We start from the raw sequence: 16350 nt of genomic DNA, 5'->3' as shown, positions 1-16350 counted from the left end.
TTTCATCCAAAACACTGTAAGGGGCTTCATCTTTCAAAACCACACCAAGCCAAGGCTTCTCCATCTCAAGAGGGTGAGGCGAGGCAGAGAGAAGACTACAGGGGAAGACTTTGCCCAGCCATGGACTACCGCAGCAAATCGCCACAAGTCTCTGCTCCCTTTGCTGCTAGCTGCTTCTTCATCTGCACCAGTTATTAGGTCCTATCCACATTATGCCTCCAAAACATTTTCATTACCATTTCTCACCACTGCATTAAGCCACTCAGGAAAACTAGAGTGGAATGACTGATAACACATTTAAATCCACCTATGACTGATAACACATTTAAATCCACCTAAAATCCCAGTGGCCATCAAAAATGCTCCTAGGGCTGCTCCAACTGCTATGGAACACGAAGGGAATAAGAAGCGAGGCTGAGACTGCTCTAGACGCAAATACATACAACATACATCAAGCTCCATTTCTTTTTCTTGCTCAGCTACTCCCCAGCTTCCCTCCCATCACAAGGGCTGTGTTATAAATCTGTGCTACCAACTGTGGTCCAACTGGCCTTACCCACAGTTAGAAAACAAAACCGAAGAAATCTCCAGCAACAAACTCACACTTTGACTAAACATGTTCTCACAAAAGCTGGCTAGCTTTTTCCAAGCCTAGCTAAACCCCAAGCTCAGCTTATTCTCATACTTCACAAACCGGTCCAAAGAAGAACCAGAGGCAGCTGTGTAAATCAGTACGTTATAGGCTTTTCTTGACTGTTTTCACGATTTAACAGCCAATCAGGATGGGTGAAAGTTGCAAACCATAGTGGAAGTCCCCAGCTATTTCCTCACATTAAAGCACAGAGACGAGTGGAATATTAAGTGAAGGAAGAGTAATTATAACCTGTTCAGAACAAGGCACCTTTTTATCATCAAGGATGTGAAGTATTAACGTGCTAAATCTGCCAAATGCTATGTTCACTATTATTACAGTTTGAAGACGTCAATTAAAATTATTCAGGAATAAGATAATGTATTGTTTTGTCAAAGCTTGCATTACCATTGCCTGAATTATGCCTATTCTTTGGATTTTAAAATCTGGATCTTTAAATGTAGAAGAAAACCCAAGGTAATAGCCATGTGTGCAACAGCCCTTTTTATCTGATAAACAAAAAAGCCAGCAAGTAGTTTTCAGAACTAAAGTTTTATGAACAGTGATTCCTGTTTAGTCTCCTGGCTTACAAAAACAAACAAAAACCACACAAAACCAACAACAACAAAACCACCACCACCAAAAAAAACCCCACTTGTCTATTTTGTTAGATAAGTGATTTTAAGACAACTAAGACATTGCCCATCACAGAGCCATACTGCTAAACTGAAGGACCTAGGCGAGGGACACAGTAAAGGTTTGGCTCTGAAATTTTCTGTTCCTACTAGGTGAGTTTCCTTCTCTTGCTTTACAACTGCCCAGTTCAGGAGCATAGATGCTGCTAGTTCAATATATCAATCGAACGACAGCAGGAGTTTGCAAAACAATTCTCTTGCACACTTGCTAAATTTTTTTTTGTATGGCATAATGTTTTCCCTTCGGTTATAGGACGCAATCCTTCAATTTATAGGCATTATATGCCTCTCAGATTAAATTTGATTTAATGTATGGTGCCCAGCACTTCCTTGAGAGGTTGGGGAAGAAGGGGAAATCAAGTATCGGTCTTTGGTTTCATTTGGTTATTCTTTATTTCTTAGGAAGCTTGTGGACTGCTTCCTGGAGCCTCTCTCTGACACACCTGGAAACAGAGAAGTGACTCTTCTTCCTTACAAAGAAGCAGCACAAGCACAGAAAATATTTTACATCTGTGCTTTCTTTGCAAAAGACTACACGAGCAAAGTTTAACAACAATAGAAAAAGAATTTTTCCACCTACCTACGGATTGGTCTCACTTCTCTATGAACACTGCAATACGAAATTAAGCAAGAAGTTAATATGCAAAAAAATCTGAGATTTTGGGAGACAGAACCCACACTCTGTCATCATAAGTGTAAGGAGCGATTTTTTCTTTTATTTGTATTCTAGGGCTCTGTCAAGGCAAGCTTGAAATTATTCAAGATTAGATGCTTCAACACTTCCTCTGGGGCATTCATCCCTTTAATGTTGCTTCAATATTGTTACAAATGAATTACAACCACAAAAATCTCAAATCGGTTAAGTCTGACATTACATTACCTATCTTTACATATGCTCCCAAGTGAGCCTTCCTTTCCTTTGAATATATTTTAACCTGGTATAAGTAGTGAACTGACTTGAAAAAACATGAAATCAGTGACTTGCTTCAAATATTAATCTATCTTCCCTGCCGTCTTCTATAATAATTTCAAAAAGTTAGTAGCTTTTCAACAAGTCTGGCTTTGATTTAAGGCACTCGCAATAGGAAAAACATATTCTAGATCAGCATATGTTGAAAAATTGCTTTAAAAAAAAAACACAAACAAAACCCGTATCAACATAACACACTCTTGTATGCGTCCTGCTAAACCACTGATTTCTTCTAGTGCAACAAACATAGTATCATGGGTCTGGAACAACAGCATCCATGCGTACGATCACTGAGCTGTCGTGTCATTATGAGCCTAACTTCTATTCAAAGGAACTGCACTCTGCTATTTGCTTGCATTGACTTACAAAATGTATCTATTTTTTTTTAAATATATAGATAGATATATTAAAAAAATAACTGCGGCTAAAGATGTGTAGAAAAAAGGTATTTGTTTCACGTGTCTCTGCTTTCTAACTGAGATTATGACCCCACGAATCCCCAAAGCTGAAACCTGTGCACAGTCTACATGAGGAGCCTCTTATGAGAAAAGTGGTTTAAACACTCAGACTACCTGTACGCTTCTGCTGCAAATGAAGCAGACCCTCCTCAAAAAAACAAACTTGTAAATGTTTAGGAAATAAATTTAGTGTACAGGTGAGAATGCAGAATAGAAAAACTGAGCCTTAAAAGAAAGAGAGGATTGGTTTAGTTTCAAATTCCATAATTTGAGGATGACCTTCGCATCAAGGAAAATTTCATCTTTAAATCTCCTTACCTACCTCAGTTGGAATGGGGCTATTGACAGCACTGTGCAGTTTGTTTCAATAAAAGAAAACACACTTTTCCTCTGGAGTTAGTTTCTAAATGACACCCTTTCTCCCACCACTATTCCAGCCTCTGTGAATAATAAATCAATTGGAAGAGCATGTTAAAACTGTGAGGAAAAAAAATCTACGGGTCATTAACAGAGCTACTGGGTTAATAAAGTTTCACCGAAGTCTTTGATAAATGTAACTGGACCCTGGAAACAGATGACTGACAAATAACTCCAAAATATTCTCTTCTTATGAACCATGCAGGTTTTCTGTATTCTTGATGGTGAAGCTGAGCTCAAACAGCTCTCTTGACATTCAGCAAGATGAAATCACTTCTTGTCTCTTCGAGTCTTATAGAGGACAAGAGGAAGAAGAAAACGGAGTAACTTTTACGTATTATACATATATCTACAAAACTTTGCTTGTCTTCAAAAACATCCTCCTGCCCCTAGAGGCTTTTTAAGTTTTTCATTCTACTTTATATGCTACAGATGAACTAAATGGAAGACTCTTCCATCACCACTCATGCAATAGTTCCATTACATGTGAAAACCTTGATGGTCAAGCAGGATAAGCAGCACAATGCATCTCCTTCTTCAGTTTTAAATAGGCAGTTGCTTCTGTCATGACTGCACGCATGCAAGTCATTGTATCCTTCGGCTGGTAGCCGGTACTCTGGGTCTGTCTTACTTGCATAATAGGCCCTATCCAAGTTTGAAGGAAAAAAGCTTTGAGGATGATGATCTCCATCATTACAGGAGCAAATTAAAGTAATATGAGACAGAAGTGATTTCAGACTATCATCTAATGTATTTTCCAACATGAAAGCAAAAGATATCAAAGTAGCAGTGGTAAACTGTGATGTTCAGCTAGTTGTCCTTTACGTTTCTGAGACAAAAGTCAATTAATCAGATTCTGCTCTAATTTTAGATGATCCATTAGAAGACTGCAAAGTTCTGTAACTGCCCCAAGGTTAACTCAGCTCTTGCTTAGGCAGCTTGTTAAAATGAACAGACTAGTGAAATGATTTCAGTTTTAGCTGAGTGACAAGCATCCCCTGGCTGCAGCACATTTAACGAAGAGCAGTACCATTCTGTGTTCCAGTGCCGACTTGTTCTGTTCCCTTCTTGTGGCTACGACTCACACAAGAGTTTCTACGAAACCATGTTAAGGCACCAACAGCTGTCAGTGGTTTTGCAGCCTAAGCCCTTGTGCGTGTGGCAGACAACCCAACACCTCCAAGGTTTTTACAGTACAGCCCACATTTCTTGCTTACAAGTCTCTGCATCCATTAGCAGAAATTTGGCAAGATCCGGTAACCTACTCAATTATGCTGTTGCTATGGTTCAGCCAAGTGGTGACTACAGACTCTCCTTTGATCAAGACACTACCGTTTCCTAACTACAAATGTGATCTTAAACGTATGATCGTTAAAGGAACCTTGGTATCAGATGTTTCGGCTCCCCTCTCAGCCAAATCTGGAAACAAAATAGGGCCAAACCCAGAAGGGAGGAGGAAAAAGTTTCAGCAAACTTTCACAGTAAAAGTTAGTCTTTCTTATAGATTCATTGCATAAATCCTTGCATAAATAAAACGCCCGACTGACTTTGCCAGCAGCAGGAAGAGGAGAGGGAGAGAAGGTGGGATCAGGTGGCAACAAGTGATAGCCAGAGAAATACTGATTTGGGAAGAGGTACTTTTCATTAAGGGAACGGAATCCATCCAGATCCTTATGACTATTTAGTTTAACTATCATCAGAGAAAAACCCTAAATTAATAATTCCTACTGAGAACTACAAGCATTTACATCAGCTTATCTCTTATTTTATATGGAATCAGACCAGGAGGATTCCAGCGTGCTGCCAGTTGACATGCTGCAGCTGCAGGGACAGTAGCTCTGTAAATCACTACGGAGGTTTGCAAGTGAAGGGCCAGTTAAGCCCTAAGGTCTTGATTTGAACATTTAATGCAGAGTTGTGAAGTGCAGATAACATTTTACTAGTTTTACTCAATACTCCGTAAAATCCATTCCAGTTAAATGACACCATAATAGAACATAAAACTGGTGGAAATGGTAGATGTTTCCTATGTTTGTTCCATGTTATGCTGGTTTCTCTTCCTCCTCCCCATCTTTGTATTTTCTTCAAATGGGTCAAACCACTCAGAGATGTAACCAAAAATTAGACAAGACAATTTCACAGGAAACAAGCTAATTCTGAATTAAAAACTAAAAGCAATTCAAACTAAAAAATTCAAACTAAAACCAAAGGCCAAGTACTTGCGAGACTGATTTTGCATGGGGAAGAGCAAAAAAGTTAAGCAGAAACACCAATCTACTAAAAAACTCAGTTTTCAAAATGCAAGTGTTGTTCTTCATTCACATCAACACACATCCCTTCCTCACACAAACACAGGTTACTCAGCTTCGCCTTTAGGATGTCATGGCTGGTCCAGTGAAATTTCATCTGTTACTGAGCAGATCAATGTCTGCATCTACCCTGCATGCCTCCCCCATCTACCAGCCCCCTTTGCTCTCCTGCCCTCTACCTCCTCCAATCACCCTTCTTTACTGCAAGGTGCTGGAAAGAGAGGAGAATGCCATTTGCTCCTCCTACCAGCTTTCAAAGTTCACCTTGAGCAGCTCACCAACACTTACTTGACACACTACAATAACCAGACTGTTGGCTGATTGTAATTACCAATGGCTACGGGAACCAAACAGGCTTCCTTCAGTGGCATCTCCCCCATCCACACATATTTAGTATGTCTTTCCTTTGCGTGCATGCTGAATATGGTGCAGGTGTTCCCTCATACATTCATCCTATGTCTCAACTTGCATGTATTTCTAACATACAGAAAAATCAATTGCGAGGCAATCCTAATATCTCTTTAAAGTTGCTTTTAAAATTACTGTTGAAACGGCCAGTTCTGTAATTCCTTACCACCCTCAAGTGTTTGCAGAGATCTGCACCAGAAGTTTTATCCTTAATCATCTAGAGATAGCTGCTTTTGCTAATGAGGCAGGTGCATACGGACAAAGCGCAGAAAAGAAGAGAGACCTGACTACACCTCAGAGATAAGGCAGATTAAGGTTGGGTGTGAAATTAAAGTGTGACAGCTGATGTGCCCACAACTCTGCAGTGAAAGGGAAACCTGAAAGTAGTGAACCTTCCCATTAGGTGTAACTGGCTTTTTCTAGCATAACGGTCCAAAGGAGAGCATATACAATTCCTAACAGTAGCGAACATAACCAGCAAGCTTACACTGCATTTGTTCTGGGAGGATTTCTTATTCTTTTTAAAGGCAGCCATGAGACATAGCTTGGAATGAAAGAAAGATGAGAAAATAGGTCTTCACATCACTTCATGTGTTTCCTATGAGCCTGTCAACTAAAGCTCAAAAGAGAACTCCATGCAATTGCTTTTCACACCCACAGCCTGGCAGCAAAGCCAAGGAGGGGAGAAGAGATTCAGCTAGAGAAGAGGCTGGTAACCAAGACAAGGGTCCCAGCCACCTTCTCCAACTAATGGAGACTGATTCTCAGAAGAGCAGCATTCCACCTTCACACTAAGCAAACATGTTTTTCAACCAAGTAATCTGAGAGGCTGCAAAACTGAAGAATCCCACCTGCTGCCAGTGCCCATCTCATGGTGGATCCTCAGGCGTCTGTTGCAGCCTGAGCTCTCACGGCACTGCTGCCTGGTCACACTAACAAATCCACTCAGCTCAACTCAACTCAAAACTTTCAGGGGGAGACACTACTTTGAGGCTCTGTACTGTACCACTGCTCCTTTCCATGGGGTTTACAAGAACTGCCATTACTATTTTCATTTATTATTTTCATTTAATTACTCCTTTTGTCAAACTGTAGCAAAGCTGACCAACAAGCTTAAACATCTTTTGTGGGTGACAGCAGAGAGACAGACAACACAGCAACTCCTAAGAGCTTGGCTTCTCTAAAACTTCAGGCTAAGAAAAGCCTATCAAGTGTTTTATAAAACATCCCCATAGACCTAGCTGGCCCCGCAGCCCTGCGTGCCTCACACGAGATGCACAGGAAGATCCGTCTTGGGCTTCTGATGGAGATGTAGGAGATGGTGAACGTGTCTGTTTTTCACAGGTCATGGAGTCTGCAGCAAAAGGCCAAGGACAACGCACACTGGTTAACAGAGCAAACTTTGGCATTTTTCTTAAGAGACATTCAAATCAGATACTGCTCCTTTTTCCCCCCTGCTTTGGATTCTGACTACAGAAAAAGCCAAAGGGAGAAACTGGTTTCCTTCAATGAATTCTTGAAAACAGATTAGAAGCAACTTCCTTCCTTTTCCCACAAGACCTAATTGTCTGCCAGTTCTTCAGTGTTAACTCAGCGTCAAACACAATTATTTTAAAGCAGGGAGTGGAAGAGGTTTAAGACCCAAGTGATGAGTCAAAAAACAAAGATGACATGCATGTACTAGGAAAGCTTTGCAAGAAGCAGACTTCGAAGCTTGTCGATTTGACAGAAGATTCCAGTACCTCCATTAATCCAGAATGTGCTTCTTAATTAAGGGCACTAATTATTCATAAATTTTATATAAACATATAGTAATAAATATTATATCAGTAGTCTTTTTTGAAGGAAAAGGAGAATAAAAAAAACAGCAAAATTTGCAACTGGATCTACAACATATTTAAACCTTGTCATTTTAAGTAATCCTTACCAAACTTCCGTATTCACCAAAGGGATACAGTAGAGTATGTTCATGTTTAGCTTTTTTTTTTCCTCTTCTCCTAACAGCAGTTTAGAATTTGTTACTGTAAATACTGATTAGTGCCAGGCACGTAACATCACGTTACTGAAAACTATGCTAAATAAAAAAATAATCAAATTTAAACAGCACTACAGCAAGGACAAAATATACAAACCCTTAACTTCAGCGTTTACTCTGCCTCCAGTCAGATCAGAGGCTCTTAATGCTGTGACTTAACAGCCCTTTCACAGTCACATTCCCATTGAACATTAAAATGTTTATCTAAAAGCTGCAGTATAGATTTTTCCCTCGCCGCAAGGAAGGAAAGTTGTAAACTTTCTGACTCACAACTTTTATGAATCTACAATGTTTCCACTCTATCTAAACGAGCTGCAGACCTCCACAGGCCATTACAATTCACGCGTTCCAGCTCAGCTCCGCAGGGACGCTTGCCATTTTCCATTACATAAGCCCAGGCCCCGTTAGGAGCGCTGCCATCCCCGCGCCTGCCCTCCCCTTCCCGTCCCCACTCGTCAGCCACGGGGAGTCCTTCCACCGGATTCAAGGTTTCACGCTTGGGAAAAGCTGGGGAGGTGGGGTTTATTACGGCGGCGTTCGGAAAGTGGTCCCCTTATGCCAGGTGTTTTACGAGCACAGTAGCAAGGGAAGTTCTTCGCCCCAGCGGGTTTCTGCCTTTGGTAAGACAAGGTTAATAGGTGGGTTAAGCAAACAAGGCTTGGGGGGGGACACGAATGGGGTTAAGCCCCTCCCTGCCACCCAAGCGGCATATGGAAAAGTCAGGCTAATGACAAGTAAAGAGAGCATGTCTGACACTCACGCTTGCCCTTTCTGCCTTTAAAGAAAAAAAAAAAAAATAGGAAGCCTTCATCGTAATTTCAGTCAATTAAGTTTCACAAGCATCCAGAGGTATCCAAAACAAAAGCGAACTTAACGAGTTATTCTTGGGTTTGAGAAATGTTATGAGAGCTCCACACTAGTCAAACTTTGCTCTCTCTCAAAAGACAGCAAGTGGATACACATATGAAAGTAATAAAACCTATTCCCGTTCTTCAAGTGCTTAAAACAATCATGGCGCTAAACGAACACTCAAAACTGCATTTTAAGTACAAAGGGTGGGAGGATATTCGCAGGGGACCAGCAGTAGCCAAGGGTACTAGTTTTTCTATGTTCTTGTTAAAAATTGATGGAGAAGGAGACTTTTGAAGAGGGTGATTCAGCACCAAGCTCCTCTCTCGCTCTCATCTCCTCCCCACTGACACTGGCCACACTCCACGGGTTATGGGAACACTGAGGGAATATCACACTCCCTCAGCAAGACTTTTACCTCTTTCTTTAGAGACTTGCTTCTCATGGTATCAACCAGTCACAGTATCAGGAAAGCCGGCATCGTTGTGCAAATGTCCTTCCTTCTCTAAACATTGGCAGGATAACTGAACAGCTCATTTTCTCTCTATAATTATTTCAACTTGCAGATAACTCAATTATTTTAATCGATGACTCCCATTTGAAGGTGTGCTCTTCTCCTGCAGGCAACCTGCAAAGACTTACTTGTAAGGAACACTCAGAACTTCAGTTGGCCACAACCCAAAGTTATTGAACTCCGAATCCAAACGTTAAAAGGTGTCAGGGCGTTAGACAGTAATTTATCAGACAGCACAAACTACAGCTACCTCATGCCAACTTTCAGTCCATGCTGGGTACCCTCCTACTTGGCATGTGGGATTGCAGAAGCAGAGAAGAGAGCTCAGTCTCACAGCCCTGGTCACTTCAGGAAGACAGAAATTACCAGCTCTACCGATAAGAGAATATTCTTAAGATCTCCCACTCCTCTGCCATAAGGCACAGTTTTTCTGGTGACAAAGCAGGGAGAAAGCACTGGGCTTTTTTTCCATCCAGTTTTGCTTTAGGCAAGTAGAGACAACGCAATGGTAAACGTACCCTAGAGATAGTGGCATTTTTATACTAGGATTCCTTTAAATAGGCTTCCAATTTCAAATTTTTTTAAGAAAAATGCCAGTATAAACAAGACCGCAGAAAAGTTCCTGCCTTGTTTCTTTCTCCTTGAATCCTCCAACGCAAGTCTTCCATTTTGTACACACACTTTGTTGGGTGAGGGACAGGTCAGGGGGAAGTTCTAGCAAAAACATACCCTTTACAACAGTCCCTGGCTAATCACTCAGTGTTTTGTTTCCAGGACCTTTGCCCTATCTCACTGAACTCATTCTGTTTGCTGTTTCTTTACATACTCAGCTTATGACTTCATTCACTGTCTGCTGCATGTGTCACCTGCATTCGTCACTGAATACAAAATTAACAACTTATGCTTTCTGCTTATTGCGGTAGCTTTGTGCTTTGTAGAAGCTTATCAGAGAGCTCTTGTGAAAGCAAAATCCGTTAAATCACAATACTGCTGACATTTTTCATAGGAAGAAGGGTAGCAGAGATTAGTAGGCAATTCACCATTTGGGCCTTGACTGCCTATCAACACAACTCTTTTACAAATAGTGACTGTACCCACAGTCCAACCATGGTTTTGGGAAGGAGGTGTACAGCTCTCTGGCTCAGTGGTTCTGCAAGTCAGATATGGGCTTCACGCTGGGCACCTAAAAAATCTGTAATTCTCTGAACTGTACTGATAATCTGTGTAGTAAGTAGCATGCAGAAGTTTATGAACCCCTTTCCAAGACAGCTCTCATCTGACTTGAGCGTGAGACTAGTCGCCCTTTCCCAGTAGTCTTTACTTCATCCATTGAAGGACATCAGCTTTGTCTCCGACTGTGAAGCAACACAAAGTTTACAACTTTCCCTACAGAACTCTGATTACATCTGTGTATCCGTTGAACGCTATTCAATGAGAGGAACAGCTCCAAAGCAATAGTCGCATACAGATCTACAGCTCAGCATACAGGCACTGGAGGGTAAAACTGTACAGTCAATTCCAGAAACTCACAGAAGGCTCCCAGTATATTTAACTCCCCTTCTGCCTATGCACTTTATCATCTGGCACATTATGTAAGTTTTCCATATTGGTTGTTCTCAGTGGCATCCAACACCAAGGTACATCAAATCTAAGCAGCAGTTCAGTGAGTAACAGAAAAAAAAATCATTCATGGTTTTCTAGCAAAATATGGTCTGGTCTTGCAGCACTAAGAAATTCTTCAAGAGTTCAGTGAAACTGTTTCTATGATCCTGCATTACAGTACTCTGAAGTTTAGCCAGTCCTTCTTGGACATTTACCATTGCTCCACATCCACCTGAGTACATGGATTTTTGCTTTTGGTTCAGTTCAGAGCCAGTACAATGTTTCTGTCTTAGGCTATTACAATTTTTAATGTCAGGTTGGAAATACAGAAAGGTAGGCACTTCTGGGTTTTTCTTCCAGAAATCCTTCTGTTTAGCATGAGTGTTCAGTACAAAAAAAAAAAACCAAACAAAACCAAACCCAAAACCAAACAACAAAAAAAAACAACACAAAATAAAAAGCTGTGCTTCATCTTCTTCACAGGCACAGGCAACATTTGCAAGGTAACTGTCATGAAGACATCTGTGCTTGCATGAGTAGGAATAAGCCAGATAAAGAGAAGTAGGGAAAGTTTTAGGAAAGTAGAAGAAAGAAAGAAGCAGTAACACCACAGAAACACTATAGCTAGGAAAAGGACTTCATGAAAGTAAATCTAATTCTCAAAATATGGGAACAGAAGGAATCAATCCCTGTGTTTAAATCTTATTTCACTCATCGGAGTGGATGCAATGATGGGAGTGGAGTTATGCCTTCAGTACTCACATTTCAGTGTTTTGTGCACTGCTAAAAATTAAGAACCAAAACAAATATTTAAATTCCTGAGAACATTCCCCACCAGATTATAAATATTTTTATGAGGTTAGATCAAGAGCTTAAACTAATTGGTAAGGGTTCCTTTGAGGTCTTTACATTAGTTACTTCAATAAAAAACAACCTCCAGGGTAGAGCATATCTTATGCACAACCTAAATAAAAAACCACCTCACTGAGTGCTCAGTAATGGAGGGAGGCAGCAAGAACAGATGCAGGAATTTCAGATATTTGTTAATTGCTCCTTACTCTATCCCAACCAAAAAAAAAAAATTCCTACCCCAAATGTTTATTTAAGGTCACTATTTTAAATAAACCAGATTGAGTGGCACAGGGAAAACTCAAGTCCAAAGGTTTTTCTTTTTACACGGTGCACTGACCCCTACTTTATGGACCATAAACATTTATGAGAGTTCCTCATCAGCTTGCTGAGATAATACATTTATCTAGTTTCCCAGAGCCAAGTATCAATAACCTCCAAGGAACTTTCTAGAAGACTGAATCTAGCACCTTCTCCTTCACCTCACATCCCAAAAGATTTCTTGTGTGTGTGTTTTTTTAATAGACGTAAGAAAACAACAGGACTGTGAAAGGTGTTTTCTTCTGTAAGGATTAAAATCAGAGCAAGCTCATTATAAAAGAAGGAAATGCTAGAGAGCTGAAGGAAGAGAGTTGACATTATTACTGATTCATCTTAGTTGAGTATATTTCCTGAAACAAGCACTTACCTGTAACAGATCAGTAGTAAACACTTTCCTTACATTTCTCTTTTGTTCTTCTCTACCACTGGTTTTAAAGCCATTAGTTGTTTCTGCATTCAAAAATAACCTCATCACTAGCTACTTAACCAAAAATAAGATAAAATTCTCAATCAAATCTTTGCTAAGAGAAATGCATTAGACATGCTAAAATAAAAATCCTCCCTTCTATAAGGGAGAGTTTTGACCCATTAGATTCCCTTTCTCTCCATCTAACAGCCAACCTAATCCTTACCAGCTTCATGTGGCTAAGTTCACCTCAGCTAGCTAATGTGCACTAGTATCTTGCACGTGGTTTAAGTTGCATTTTCAGCTTGAACAGACATCTACCATGTACTAGAAACAAACTAAAACAATTTCTCATAGTATCGTTACGATACATGCAACTGGTGTTTTCCCAGGGTATGCACTGGGGAGCTGGGGAACGCTCCCTTCCTACAGGAGCCACAGGCAAATCTGAGGATGGAGATACTCTGACCACCTCCTTCGCAGGGTCCAGCAGAGGGGAAAAAGAAGATCAAATCCATTTCTCACACAACTAATCTATAGAGTGACAGGAGAAGGAAGGGAAGTTTTTTGATACTCTCCTCCGCTTGGCTTTATTCAGGATCTCCCCCAACTCCTCCTTGCCATGAGGTCTAATTCTTCTAATTCTCAGTTATTAGAGAGCTGTTGTCTCTTCCTATCATGGAAATTACATTGTGAATAGTCTGTATCACTGCATGGAGCTGTAATATGCTTCTGGTTATCAAAAAACCTCAGGACAGATGAGCAGACTCGGGTATTTGAACAATAAAAGGATTTCTTAAGAGACGTGAACTGCTTCTAGACTGGCCTATTTTTTAAACAACAGTTTTAAATTTAAGGGAGTATTAACCCCGTATTTCATCACTCTTACATTAAGCATTTACTGTGCCTAGACACCACGCATTTACTTGAGCGGCCCATATAGAAGAAGAGTTACTTAATCTACTATTGTAGTCCACAACCCACAGACGTAATTCTTACCAAGAAAAGAGAAGCACCAAACATAGCAAAAGCAAAACCCTACTTAGTTTTCTGTAAGTACAGCTCACATGAGCACCAAACGTGCCTGTCCAAGTGCAGAAATGATTCATTTTCTCTGTGCTCACTTTCAAAATAGTTTGGGAGAAGTTCAGTAACACAACCACCTCCCTATCACTTTCATCTGAAGTCACTACAAACCTCAGTGAAACCTTCTTGCTAAGAAGCATCATCTCTCTGGAGTTTTTTCCCTTTTCCTCATCATTATTCAGCCTCTGGCTGTAGTTTTAACATTTCTCAGAGACTATGTATACACTTCATCAGATTACTGATCGAGTCACTGCAATGGGTTTCCTACTTGTATTCGTCATCCCTTCTTCTTTCAGCCCTGGATCTACTTCGTGCCCTTCCTTGTTCCTTCTTGTGAACACTGGGTCTACTGTTCCATGACAGAAGTAACAACACGAGCACACGTTAACATCAACAAATCCTGTATTATAAGGACTTGAATTTCTATGGATGCTTTGACCTGGGATTAAATAAATACATAAACAAATAAAGGGTGGTGGGGAGGGGGAGAGAAAAAGGTAGGAGTGGGGGAGAAGACCTAAATAGAGTACTAACACTTAAGGAGGTGAAGTTTAAAAAGTCACACAAAATCATCTCCATCACTCTGGCGGATCATTTATCTTGTTCTTACTGTAGTAATTACTAATTCAGCAAGGAAGAGATTTTCCTCCTAGTACTCAGAACACTTAAAAGATCAGGAAAGCACACTTCTTTTACTGTTTTTGACCCTAACATAGCAGACGTATGTATCAAAAAAAACCCTGCATTGATCATTTTCCATTTACACAGCACTAATGGTGAAATATATCCCCTCTAAGACACAATTTCTAAGCATTACATGTATTATGAGTGTCACTATATGTATAAACAACTACAGATAAAGCTATGCTACAACTGAAGTTTATACAAGCACTGTTGCAAAACTGCGTACACATCAGCTGTAACGACAGCATTTTCTTTCTCTTCCTTATTCAAGTGTTTGGGCTTTTTTCTTGGTGCATCATACCTGAAAGCAGATAGACAGAGCTGAAATTCTTCTCCAGTTTGCCCAGGAGCACAGTAAGAAAGCAGTCCAATGAGAGAGAGGTCACATCTTTAGAGCTTTGGTCATACACCACCACTTCCTGCTTGCAATCAATTTCAACCTGAAACACAAGTCATCCAGAATAAGCTAGGAAGGAGGAAGACGATTAAAAGCACCACATTATCACCTGCATCAGGGTTCCCACATATTTGTTATGCAGCAGTTCAGATACATAGATTACCTACATAGCTGTACACAAAACGGTTTTTATTTAACACTTAATATGCCTGATCAAATCTAATTCCTTTGAGAGTTTGTAAATTGACTATTTGCTCCAAGTTGAAGCACACTCTGCAAATTTCTACCATTAGGTAATTTTATGTCACTTTTAAAATGCTTTACCTTCAGCTAGGTTGGTTGGTTTGGTTAAAAGCTAAGCTTTTTAAAACAAGGCCCTACCTCAGATTCTGCTTGTGGGTTTTTTGTGTATAAACAGTAAAGAGACCTTAAATTGGCTAAAACCACACACGTTTTAGTCATCTATACAACTTTGCATATAAAATATGCTTTAGATAGTAATAATAATAAAAGGCTTCAGTTTTTAACATGTCAAAGCAAGAATGTAATAAATTACCTTTGTAACCAAAATATTTGACACAAGTAACATTGGATTAAAAAAACTAACAAAACACACATAGATACACACTAAATTTGAACAGCTTAGCTATTTTCTTTTCACTAGTAACACTATTTAAAAAAAAAAAAAAACAAACAACAAACCCAACAACCAAAAACCCATCAAACTGCCATTCTATGATTCTATGAAACTACTCACATGTAAAGTATTTTAAACAGCAAGTAGGAGCCAGGATTGACAGAGCTACAGTTTCTTTGCAAACTGTATGACCACTTGCTAAGCAATCCCCACCACCACAGACCCCAAATAATCCTTCGAAGTTTAGGGGGAGAAGGTTTCCTGCCTTAATTACATACATTTTAAGGACTGTGCATTGCAAGACTTACAAGAACCCTGAGAGCATTCTTTCTGAGCAATTGTTAAATCCCTCCCCATTGCTCTGTCACTTAGGGGAGAGCAGGCTACAAAGAATCCCAAAGATATATTTAGCAGTAACCGATAGTCTCTTACATCTGGGTAAGCGGTTGGCAAAACACAGTCCCCTAATTTTGTTTTTTTAAAACAAAATACCTAGGGGAAAATTATTACAAGTTGCTTTCCAGGCACTCTTTTAAACAAATACAAGGAATAATAGGAAAATGACCCCTACCTTGTGTTTTGCTGAATGCTGAATGAGCTCTGTAATCAAAACTTTGTCCTGCTGCAGCCTCCGCTTCATAAGCTTGGAGCAGTTGATGTTGATGGCATCCAAGATGTGGGATGTATTGTATTCCACAAAGGGGCGGCTATCAATCAGCAGCAATTTTTCTGTACCACTCTCCAGCAAAGCCACCAACTTCTCAGCGACAATGAGTTGAGTCCTGATCATCTCATCGGCCATGACAACAATGAGGCCTCTTTCACCACCTCCCTCACTAATTTGCTGCGATGATGTAATGGCTGTGTACTCAAAGGCTTAGCCACACCATTGTACTAGAAGTGTATGAGGTCATGCTGGTAGTGACTGGCAAAAGAAAAGTTAAACCCATTTTCAGAAAGAGCTCTTCAACTGAATGTCTCCTCCTGCTTCCAGTTGATGTGCCGTTACAAAGGGTTCATTCCACAAAGCAGCCCCTCACATCTGATTCATCGGGAGATGACTATGGAGTAGCCATTTCACA

At 40.2% G+C, this 16350-nt stretch overlaps 1 protein-coding gene across 1 annotated transcript in view; it reads right to left on the bottom strand.

Annotated features, from left to right (window-relative positions):
* DUSP16 (dual specificity phosphatase 16) overlaps nt 1-16070 on the bottom strand; it is a 30405-nt gene extending 14335 nt beyond the window's left edge. The window contains exons 1-2 of the mRNA XM_009977891.2: nt 15840-16070; nt 14536-14674 (exon numbers count right to left, since the gene is read on the bottom strand). Of these exons, the coding sequence (XP_009976193.2) occupies nt 14536-14674; nt 15840-16070 (370 nt within the window). The remainder of the gene's footprint in view (nt 1-14535; nt 14675-15839) is intronic.
* Between the last annotated feature and the right edge of the window lie 280 nt (nt 16071-16350).

This window comes from Tauraco erythrolophus, chromosome 4, assembly GCF_009769465.1.
Source record: "Tauraco erythrolophus isolate bTauEry1 chromosome 4, bTauEry1.pri, whole genome shotgun sequence".
NCBI classification, from domain to species: domain Eukaryota; kingdom Metazoa; phylum Chordata; class Aves; order Musophagiformes; family Musophagidae; genus Tauraco; species Tauraco erythrolophus.
Note: the sequence above shows the minus strand (reverse complement) of the source record. Positions and strands in the feature narration are given on the sequence as shown.